The sequence below is a fragment of the Arachis stenosperma genome, chromosome 5, assembly GCF_014773155.1.
Source record: "Arachis stenosperma cultivar V10309 chromosome 5, arast.V10309.gnm1.PFL2, whole genome shotgun sequence".
Taxonomy (NCBI): domain Eukaryota; kingdom Viridiplantae; phylum Streptophyta; class Magnoliopsida; order Fabales; family Fabaceae; genus Arachis; species Arachis stenosperma.
In genome coordinates this window covers 135,536,748-135,549,518 of record NC_080381.1, presented here as the reverse complement: position 1 = coordinate 135,549,518, position 12,771 = coordinate 135,536,748, and the positions used below count along the sequence as shown (strand labels likewise).

Genomic DNA, 12,771 nt, shown 5'->3' with positions numbered 1-12,771 from the left:
AAATATTAGACTCATTTATGTGTTATATATAATTTTTTCATGTCCAAAAATAAATTCTTAGAATTGTGTCTATATAAAAATTAAATTAATTCATTTATACAAAATATAATTCTATAATTTATTTAATATACGTACTGATTAAATATTTATTATTTTATAATTATAAAATAAAATATATTTTTCTCCTTAAGCGAATCGTAGCGTTTTATTATTAAATTATTAAATATATATACAAATAAGTATTCTCGTTGAAATTAGCCAATAATTCAAGCCCGTAATCTTCCTATAAATTCCCCCATATCTTACACTACCTTCCCCAGTTCTCCTTTCATATCATATCATATTTAGGGAACTCTCATAAATAGTATCACCTTCTTTTATTGTAAATTCCAATTATAGCCATGATTCTTAGTGAGATTGATATGAGAGGTATCCAGTATCTAGCACCAGAAAACCAATTTCTTGTTCCACCTTATAATAATAATAATAATAATAATAACCTCAGTTGCTTGATTCATAGTGAAATCCCAACCTTCCATGATAATCTAAACACGCTCTTAACCAACATACCCATCTACAGTTACAATAACAATAACTTCCCTTGTGCATTAGGAAATGACTTTATTGTCCCTCATAATTCGTCATGCCTCAGCAGCAACTCAACGACCTCCGACGAAGCCGACGAGCTTCCGCTCAGCGTGATTGACGAGCGGAAGCAGAGGCGGATGATATCGAACCGCGAGTCGGCTCGGAGGTCGAGGATGAGGAAGCAGAAACACCTTGACGAACTCTGGTCTCAGGTTGTTAGGCTCAGAAGCGAGAATCACAACCTTATTGACAAGCTCAACAACATGTCTGAGTCACATGATAGAGTTCTTCAGGAAAATGCAAGACTCAAGGAAGAAGCTTCCGATCTCCGCCAAATGATAGCGGAGATAAGTGGAAATTCGTTTGGTTGTGCTGTCAGAGGTTTCGATTTTGATGATGACGACCACGACAACAACGATAATAATGATAATGATGATGTTCCTTGCAAGAACACTACTACTACTAAAATTCTCAGAGATGAGGAAACCAAGAACCATGTTCACTAATTGAGGCTATATATATTATATAAAATTGATCATACGTATATTACTCTATTTTCCATCTTCTTCTTATCTTTTGTTTTTTACTTTATTTTGACCCATGTTTTATTAGTTTGATCCAACGGAGCTGTACGCGAGTGAGTTCAGATAAGATTAAATAACACCTCTACATGTTCTTTTCTTCCTTAGTAACCGGTATTTCTCTTTTTTTCAATCACTGATTACAGGTTCGAATAAATATATAAATAATCAATATTAAGAGAATGATATCTTTACGAAATTTCGAATATTCAAATGAAATTATCTATAGTTTCTAATAAAAAAATTTCAAATATTTCTTTGAGAGAGTTCAGTATTGTAGGGAAACTAGAGTAAGATACGAAAAAATATGAGGAGTCAATGAAATATTTGGATAATATGCACAATGAAAGTTTATGGAGTATTAGAAATATAATCATTAGTGTTATTTTTTTATTATTTTTTTCTATCAGTTGAAGTTTTTAAAAAGATGTTTATTATCTCTAGTACTTGGATGGTTATTCTAGTTAAATAAAAATGTTTATTTTGTAACTCAATAGTCCATTGTACATATTGTATAAATAGTCTATTGACTTCATAGTTTCGTAAGATACACAGTTTCATTGCCAGAGAGTGTGAAAGCGAAGAAAGAGAACCAAAAAAATAAAACGGTTTCGCTAAAAATCAGTTAGGAGGGTAGGTGTAACTAGTTGAAAAATAGAAAGTCTATTATAAAAAATAAAAAATAAATTTTTATTATTTTAATTTTTTAAATTTTTAAATTAAAAATACAAAAATTTAACTTGAATTGATTTATGTTGTAATTAGTTTTTTGGAATTTTTTTAAACACTTATTATTGGGCTAACATCTCGCCGCGTATTAATTGATCATCATGATCATGTAGATGATGAAGAAGTGTACCTAACATATATGATGCTGTCAGTAACATCATCATTCATCACCAACCAGTATATATAATTAGTACCTATTATCTATCTATCTACTATCATCATAAAAATTAACAAATGAAAATTGGCGTCTATGTCATCGCAAATTCGCAACAGTAATCAAAATGGAAATAGTATAGTTACTATAGGGAAAAAAAGACAATATATGAACAGCAAAGAAATAGTAATAACAAAAAGCTTAATGGGAAACAAAACACTTGATCTCAGCTTTAGATAGAGAGAGAGAAGCTTTATTTTATTTTGTCTTTTGCAGGACCAATGCAATGCAAGGAGGGTAAGAAGAAGTGATGATAGGCATGAGTATAGTTATAAAAATTCACTGAATATTATATACCAATTCACGCATATTGTATATCAATTTATTTCTCTAACAGAACATTATAATATATATTTTACATAAAATATTTTATATATGTTGTGTCGCGAACCGCGTATTCGTCCCTATATCAGAATCTATTGTATTTTATGTAACTATGGACATAAGATATGCACGTGCAAAAGCAAAAGAATAATGGATCATGATAATTCTGAAAAGATACATAGACACATACATACAATACATACATATATCGACATAGTCACATAGACCCAAAAGGGTGTGTGTCCATTGTTGTTGAACAGAGTAATTTAAGTGAGGGCCAATATACGACAAATGCTGGTGGTGGAGGTGATAGGTGCCAGTGAGGGTACGTAGTGGATCATAATTAATATATGAGAAATGTTAGGTAAATAATAATTTTTTTTAATAATATAAATAATGGATGTTAATTTAATAGGTGTGTGGATTGTTATTCTAATATTAGATTTAGATGAGTAATTTAATATTTTTACTTTATTAAGACTATTGTTCATATTGTTTTACAAAAATTATTGTCTATTTATATTTCTCTTTAATATATATTAATACTGTTAAAATTATTAAAAAATATATTAATTTTTTAATATATATTAATTATAATTTTTAATCACAACTAATAATATATATTAATTTTAATTAATATATATTAATACCATTAAAATTATTAAAATACCAATATATTTAGGTCTAATTTGGATATACAGCTTAATTAAATTCTTTTTGAAAAAATAGCTTAAACAATAAATAATTCTATTAAAAATAATTAATAAATAAGTTATTTTGTGTTTGAATTTTTAATTTTAAAAGTATTTATTTTATAGAAATATGATAAAAAGTAGTAGTATTATGAGAGAAGTAAATTTTTTTAAATTTTTTTATAAATTCTTAAATAACTTTTTAAAAAACTATTATTTAATTTTAAAAATTATATTAGATATAAATATAAGTCAAACATTAAAAAAAATACTTTTAAAATTTTTCAAATGAGCTCTTAATACACTTGAAATTCACAAGCAGCAAAACATGAAATCAAAAGGTTTTCCACCACTAAAAACTCCAGAAACAATAAATAAAAGAACAAAAGGTTTTCCACCACTAGAAACTCCAGAAACAATAAATAAAAGAAGAAAAACAAATACTAATTATAACCATTACTGTTCTACGAGACTGAGACTGTAGAACCTAGTATAAGATGGATATATTATAGAGATATTGGAATATAAAATTTGCGTCGACCTTACTCGGTTAAGACTTAAATTTCTTTTGTTCTATTTGGCTGTGAGTGGTTTGATAATAAAGTAGGATAAGATATTAAAAAATAAAATATAAATAATAAAAATATAAAAATTAGTATTTTTATATTTTTTATTTAAAAAATTTAAAAAAATATAATAATAAAAAATATAATAATAAAAATTAATAAAAATAATAAAAAATTATATTTTTTATTAATATTTTTATATTTTTTATTAAAATAAATATAAAATATATTAATTTAATATCTTTAGATATAATATTTTTATTTATATTTTATTTATATATCAAACAATATTTTATGTTTTTATATTCTTATTTTAGTATTCCGTGTCTTAAACAAACACGGTCTTTATTCCTTTGAGTAATTAAAGAAACGGGAGTTTAATTTTGTTTCTGTATTTAGCTTATTCTAATCTTCAAAACATAGAATAATATAATATATCGTAACTCTAAAAAATCAACATTATAGCCATCAATTTCAGGAGACACAACAGTAAAATTTCAAATAAATTTAGAACGAAGTCCACTAAAAATGAAATTTTACTGAGTTTAGATTTCGGATATTTTCTATAATTAAATTTTGAATATTTTTTATTTTTTTCTAATATCAAATGTTAACTGTAATATTTACTGTAATATGTTAGTTTTCAAGATTTTTTTTATAATAAAATATTTATCTTAACTAATAAACTTGTTTTACGGTACGAAAAAGATAAATCATAAAAATATCATTCGAATTTTATTGTTGATAAAAATATCTTTAAATTTTATAATCAACAAAAATATTTTAAAAATATTTAAAAATGTGATAAAATGTACAATAATATACTAAGATATTCTAGGTTAACAAAAAAGATTAATATGACAAACATAAATTTTTATATGACAAATGAAATGTTGATATTGGCAAGTACAACCACCTCCTTTTTTCATTAATGGGGCAGATTTTTTTATCACAGACATTTTTATTATATTTTTAAATTATTTAAAAATGTTTTTGTAACAAAATTTAAAAATAATTTTGTCACAAAAAAATAATTAAAGTGTATTTTTTATTTTTTTTAAGATTAAAAATAAAATTTAAATTTAAAATTTTTATGTGAAAATAAAAAAATTATATTATTTGAATTATAACTATTTTTTTATTGTTATCCGCATGAAAATTATAAGAAAAATGTACGTAGTATAACGGTCCCATAAACGATGAGGCCATAACTATTATTAAGGATAACATATATACATCTTTATCTTTAATATGAATTAACACTTAGAAAAAAAATATATTAACTTTAAATATACAAATAACATTATTCAAAAACGAAAAATCATGCAATTAGATATTATTATTCTAAGGGCACCAAGGCCCTTCCAATAAGCTAATTAAGGGTACCCCATATATTTCATCCAGGTCACACTAATGTGGATTATATAATAAAGTGGAGTTCAATGCTTCAGGTGTTGTTGCTTAGAACAGTAATCCATCTTTTACAAAGCGACAAAGGGCTAATGCATCAGCATATGCCCCAGCAACAAGTCTTATCCAATTTTCCACTCTCCCCATTTTCAAATTTGTCAAATTATGTCTTTCCTTTTGAAGAGATGTGTGTGAGTGTGTGTGTGTGATGATATAAACATTCACTAACACACCAACAAGTAAAACAGTCTCTTGCAACACATGGTTGGAGAAGATTTAACTATTTGCTCATCTAATTTGAAATCTTGGCAATAAATTCATTCAAAAAAAAACTAAACTACTCTATTTATAAAAGTATATAATGCTAATAAATTTATCTATAAATAAATAAAATTAACTTCATACTTATCAAAGATAATATTTGTATAACAAAAATATCTAGACATTAATTTTGTTCCTCAATAAATTTAATTTGTCAGTAATTTAATTTTCGTAAAAATAGTAATTTAGTTAAAAATAATTTTGGCAAAAATAAGATAAAACAGAATATGAACACATATTATATTTTGGTTTTATATTTCAATTGAATAACTGACATTTGAATTTACTTATTAGAAAAATCAACTAACTTAATTTAATTCTATATCTAATTAAAATCCTTTGAAAATGGTATGAACATCTCTAGAAAAAAAAAACATTAAAATCACATTCAAATACCTGAATTCAAAACTTTAATTAAAAAAATTCAAAATACTTATTACTATGACTAATATGAATAATACTAATTTTAGTATTAATTTAGGTGGAGATAAAATTAAGGAGGCGTGTGGCGATAAATCATAATTGAATTCTTGACCTGGGAATGAATCTTGATAGCATTAAATGAAAATCTTACATCTTTTTGACAAATAATCTAATAATGTCACGTTGTTGTTGGGGTGCGTTTGCCAATCTTCAACAAGAGTCAAACCAAAAACCTGCAAGAAAGTTTTGATTTTGAATTTTTTTTATTGCTACACTAGTATATTTTTATGAATTGGAAGCATTATTATTATTATTATTATTATTATTATTATTATTATTATTATTATTATTATTATTATTAAGAGGTTGTTGTGATTAGAAAAGACATACACACAAGCAATATTTGAAGAACGTATCAACAAAAAATTATAAATAAAACTTAAGTTAATAGAAAACCTATCCAACCATGAATAGACAACTTAGAAAACTGTCATGCTTTACGTAACATTTATAGATGAAATCATTCCTTTTTTACAATATATCTCCTTGTAAAAGAAAACGTATGTCACCTAATGTCAATATTAGTAAACATGAAATTAAGATGATATCTAATAGAGAATTCATTCTAATATCTATTTGTTTATATTCTGATTTAAAAATATAAAGTTAGATGATGAGTCTATATTTAATGATAATTTTTTGTTTTAATTAGACGATTTTTATCATATAAACTCACATTTAATCACCAAAATAGCATATTTTTATGATTTTTTTTATTTGAACTTAAATGTGAAAATATGCGTTTTTGTGTTTAAATTGATCATTTTAATTTTATTTTAATTTCATTCGATGCCATAATATATTTTATTAAGTGATTTCAGGTCAATTAGGCAAGAATGACTAGAAAGAAGAGGAAGGAAGCATGCAAAATGGGAGATTTCTTGAAGAAAACAAAGGAAAAGCACACAATCAAGTGTGCGTACGCACAATTAAAAAAATAAGCAAGTGTACATATGTGCACATCTGTATGTACGTACAAGTCCTAGCGTGGCTTCATTAATGAAGCACGAGACTTGTGATTTTTTGTGGTTTTGAAACTACATGGGGTGCTATATTAAGGGTGCATCATTTTCATATCAAGGATGCCTCATTAAACACATTAGATAGATAATTAGAACTAGGAGTAGTGTAGAATACCTTTCTTCAAATTCTCTCTTAGGGTTTATATAGATTTCATTGTAGAATTTTATAGTTTAAGTTTTGATCTTAGATTTTGTTTATCTCATTGTAAGTACTCTTTAATTCCCTTTTTAATTTACACTACTCTTGTTATATTTTTCTCTTGTTCAAGTTACTTTGTTAATATATGCAATTTTGATTTCTTGAAGTTTTGGTTGGTGAATTTCATGTTTTATTATTTATTAGTTTTGAGAACAACAGCATTTGGGTCGAAAAAAGTCCTTTCGTTAGTATATATGTCTGGTTGTAAGTAATAAATCTAGAAAATTTAAGTAACAACGACAATGAAAAACCATAAACATAATTATATTTCACAAATTGAAGATCCTAAAATGGTGGCCTGAAGCCTGAAGGAATCAATTTGTACTCTGCAAATAGTAAATCACATCATATTACAGATAACTTCTATGGCAAGAAACCATTTTAGATCCTGTGTGTGTCATTCAAAACATAGGACCTAGAAAAGATCGTATGATAGAATGAGACATCTCAATCCATGGCAAACTTGTAACTTCGCCTTTGTCATCTCCAATAACATCATTTGCCTCAATGATATCATCCACAGCCTTTCACAGCATTAGAACCAAAATTCATGTTATCATCTGATAAAACCTGCATGACATGAAACCAAACGCCTGCCCAAAGGACATCCCCTTACCAAACAAGAAATGAAAAACCTAAGCAACAGCCAGCTGGCAAAATGGATTCAAGTATTACCTCAATAAACCTCATACCCCAAAGCCGAAGTATTTACATTAATAGCACTAGTAGAATGCTGCAGCAACAAAGTAGTGGCAAGCCATTGAACTAGCAGAGATTCTTGGGAGGTTTCTGTCACATCAAAAGAAGACCTTTCTCACAGCATGTCATGTGGCGAAAGCTCACACCTTATGTTATAAGCATTAGCAATAACATCATTCCCCTTTCGTGCTGAGTAGCGAGTACAGATGAGAAATGACCTAGGAAGCATAGGTACAATAGGCAACATGGATACATGACAATATGGATGGTGACTTGACATTTTTCTAAAAATATGGGATGCAAATCGTTCAGGATACACTACATAATAAAAACATATAACTAATGTGTTATAATAACCAAATGAGATACAAACATAAAAATAGATATATAGTTGCAATAAATAAGTCTTACGAGTATTGCATTTGTTATAAATAAATAAATAATGTCTAGAAAATGACAGAAAGCAATTAATGAGAGACATATATGCAATCTAGAAAATCATTCATGATCTAACTCGGATATCACCATTGTGATGACACTTATGACAGTAATCAAGATCTGTCAATATGGCCCCAGAGAGCAGCCATATCACGCAAAGAAATTCAAGCAGGTACAGCCACATCCCAGAGATTAATTCTTATTTGATGCAACCAGTCATTAATATCCAGAGCTTGAAAAATAATGTATAAGCACCAGAACCAAATATTAGCATAGTAGTCAACCAATTCATCATTAAAGACATGAAATCAGGAACTTCTTGAAATCAGGAAGTTGAGTAAATAACAGATTTGAATACCAGCTGCTATTTTCACAACAATCATGCATGGTTAGATAGAACTTGTACTAATGAAGGATGTTTTCTGATACATGAGCACAGGATAAAGAATTCAATAGTCAAGTACAACAACAATCAAACCATTGATGAGAACCCTCATACTGAAGATCAAAGTCACAAAATCAGAATGATAAGAGATAATAAATCATCAATAAAATTATAGAAACAAAGAAACAAATAAAAAAGAGCTAGCGGGTTGCCTCAAATATCTTCAATTAATTCACAATTTATAACATTCATTCTACATTATCATAAATCATATTACAATAAATTTTTCACTTGAACTTAATTTATTTAGTGATATTAAAAGTGAATAAATGCTACATATTTTACTAGTGGTTGCTGTTGCTGTTCCTACATTTTCTAGCGGCTCAAAATAACAACCTCAAGTATATATGATGAAGCTGCTGCTCATAGAAAAAGCAATCTTCATCTTGACAAAAGAATCCACAAAAATAATTCCTGTAATAAACGAATGGAAAACATTTGTCAACAGCAAGCAAATACTGAAGCTAGTTTAACCACAACCTTGCAGAGAAACCAAATAAATTCTACGAAGGAAACACAAAATTACAAAGTTGTGAGCACAACTAAATCCAATCAAGTAATGGTACACATTCAACAAAAAACCAAGACATTAAAACATGAATGGTTGTGGATTTCTTGGAAAAAACCAGTATTTATCGAAATTCCAAATGCTGAAACAAAGTCAAAGATTCCAAAACCAGGTGTTTTGGATATAGCCACAGTCCAAGGTACAAACTACCCAGGAAAAGAACACAAATGAATCCCAAGAGTACATCCACGGAAGTTCCAGTAGTTAAAATCAAAATTTGATCTCATAATTACATTAATGCATCAACTTTCAAGATCAAAACAACAAATAAAAGGTAAAGATCTAGATGCTCATAAATGGACAGATAACAAGGTTACAAGGTTCCAAATATTGGTTGTGCTAGGATGCAAAAAATTGTTAGAAGAAACTATAAGCAAAATTGCTCCAGGGAGAAACGCTTCTACTCTACAAAAGCTCACATTTTCTATCTTTATTTGGTAAACAAAATTGACGTCCTTTCAAAAACTCTTATAGAGATACTTTTCAACTTCATCTTATACTTTCCATAGTTAAAAAGACTAATATCATGTTATATATTTTAATAAAATTCTGAATTATCCTTTCATTAATTACTTACTTATTTCAATATCTAATACATTTATCCTATTAGAGTCATTATAGATTTTTTTAATAACAATTTTACCAAACAATGTTTTGTTTTTGTGGCTTTTACATATTCAGAAGTAACTTTTTCCCAACTAGACAAGTCCAAAGAGCTCAACCTTTCTTGAAAAACCAAAGTAACAGTAATAGTAATATACCAAATTCACACTAATTATTAGTAAGTAAAATCTAACTCTAATGAACCAACACTAGAAGTAATAGATCATTAACCCTAATCCTAACGAAGCAGAGGAAAAGAAATAGCATGAAATGGAGGCACAATCAAAGGAAGTGGGATTTGGAATACTTAGTGGATAAGCGGTAGTTGTTGAAGGACGATTCAGGAAACGCTCTTGGTGTTGTTGTAGAATGCGGCAGCGCATAGAACGGAAGTAATGAGAGCGAAGAACGCCAAAGCAATCATCAAAGAAAGGCCAGCTACAAGGAAATCGAGTAATCCCAAACCCACGATCATCAACCTTGTCATCATCTTCTTCTTGATTTGGTTCTGTTCAGTTAGATGGAAATTGAAGGATGAAGCAATGAAGGAGATAGAAATAGGAATGTGAAGGCAAACGGTGGAATGGATATGTATAACTACGAGCAGTGTTGAGAGTCGGAACTGAGAGAGGTCAGAACACGGAAAACGAAAACGGCATCAATTTTTTATTTCTATGGATTTTCCCCCGTCTTTTCTCTTCTCCAGTTCTCTTCTCTTTTCTTTACTTCTATCCCATAAATCCGAAAGATAAGGATCCAATTGCTATTTTCACCAAAAAATTAATTTAGTCCTCAATTTTAAGAAAAAAATCAATTTATTTTCTAATTTCTATAACCTTTGAATATATATTTTTTGCTATTACAAATTTAGGTAAGAATTTAGTTCTGATATATTATTAGTTTAACTTTTTATCAAATTATTTAATTATATTTATTATTTTAAATAAATATTTATATAATTTAAAAAGTAATTGTTTTAGTTGCGTCACATTATTTTTAAATTCTTTTTACGCTAAAAATTTCGTTAAAATTAAATTCTTCATGTAACACAATTAAGAGAATGATAATCATTACACATAAATATCACTTTTTTCCCTCCGATACAGGCATATTGTAACAATATGATATTTTGCATCATAAAATTTAAAAATGAGTAATTATTTAAATCTAAATGTTTTAAATTAGAGACTTTAAACTAATTATATATTTAGTGGTAGTAAATATATTTTTGTAAGTGAATATATATTTCACAAAATTATTATTAATTTTTTATTCTTTCAGTAAGTTTAGTAAAAATATTTAGTAGTAGTGAATATATTTTTGTAAATGTATATTTTAATTATTATATGAAAAATGTTTAATTATTCTTTTGTTCTTATAGTTTTATGAAATTTTCAATTAGATCTTTATATTTTTTTTAGTTGGATCTTTATACTATTTTTAATTTTTTAATTACGTCCTTTTCATATTAAAAATGTTAAAATTAACATAATATTTTTATCAAAATACATGCAGTTAAAAATTTAATTAAATTTTTAATTATAAATACCTTCAATTTGTGAAGAAATATTCAATTAATTCTAATATTTTTTATACTAGGAAAGACTCAATTACAAAACTAAAGCAATGTAAGGATCTAATTAAAAAGAAAAAAAGTATAGGAACCTAATTAAAAATTTGGTAAAACTATAGGAACCAAAAGAGTAATTAAACCTATGAGAAATAATGACAATAGAGTTGTGCTTGAATGTGATAGTCCTATTTTTTTATGCACTCGAAAATTAAATTTTATGTATGAGTTGAAGTGTCTAATATTAACGAGTATTAATACTAATGAGACAAAAGAGGTTGGAAGATAGAGTTAGGTATAAATTGTGAAAAGCAAAAAAGTACGTTTTCGAGCCACTTCGACTAGAAATTTTGAAAATTCGAGTGACACGGTTAGATTTCATTTAATGATCCAATTTTAAACATGCAGAAAAATAAATAATAATATTTTAGGATAAAAATATTTTATCATATTAATATTTTATTATAATAATATTTTATGATAATATTATTTTAACCGGGTCGAAAATCTACCGACATAGTCTAATGTCGGCACTCTCTCATGAACTTAGTTATGCTAAGGCATCCTCATATATCTTTTTTTTATTATGCGTGTGATAAACCACAATTTTATAGTTTATTTTGGATTGAATTTGGTAGATTCTATTAATTTTATAGCATAGTTAGTTTTGTGAATTCTCTCTAAATTGTGCTTAAAAGTGAAAATATGCTTTTAGGCCCTTAAATCGCTAAATTTAATTCACTTCTATTCCATTTGATACCTTGATGTGTTAGTTGAGTGATTTCAAGTATTAGAAGGCAAGGATGGCTTCAAGAAATGAAGAAAAAGCATGTAAAAGTGGAGAAATCATAAATAAATGAAGTTTTGAAAATCTGTTTCGTTGCGTGTACACATGCCTCATGCGTATGCATGACCTAGAATTTCGCCACATTGCATGTACGCATGCCTCATGCATACGCATGACTGCCAGCACGTGATTTACTTAGGTAAACATGTGGGTCGTGATTTCAGGCTAATTTTGGACCCAATCCAACTCATTTATGAAATATTTCATGCAATTCTCAAGGAGTATCAAATGAGCAATGAGAAAGTAGTGTTAGTTTTAGGCTTTTTTATTATATTTTAGGTCAATTCTAAAGAGCTTCTCTTCTCTCTAGAATTTAGGACTCTTAGTTTAATTTCTTCTTAATTTTAGGATTGAATCTTGTTTTAATCTAGTTTTCTTTACTTTTTCTTATTTTAGAATCCTAGTTTATTTAGTTTCTCTTGTTAGTTTTTTTATTTTTCCTATTTTAGTTCATGAATTCTCTTATCAATTT

The 12,771-nt window shown here is 27.2% G+C and overlaps 1 protein-coding gene across 1 annotated transcript; it reads left to right on the top strand.

Annotated features, from left to right (window-relative positions):
- Window positions 1-337: 337 nt before the first annotated feature.
- Window positions 338-1,282, top strand: LOC130982690 (basic leucine zipper 34-like). The gene has a single exon (XM_057906748.1). The coding sequence runs from the start codon at window positions 402-404 to the stop codon at window positions 1,092-1,094; it is 693 nt and encodes a 230-aa protein (XP_057762731.1). The 5' UTR covers window positions 338-401; the 3' UTR covers window positions 1,095-1,282.
- The last annotated feature ends 11,489 nt before the right edge of the window (window positions 1,283-12,771 follow it).

Excerpts from the sequence above, each read along its gene's own strand:
- LOC130982690 (XM_057906748.1), top strand. The coding sequence starts at position 402 with ATGATTCTTAGTGAGATTGATATGAGAGGTATCCAGTATCTAGCACCA.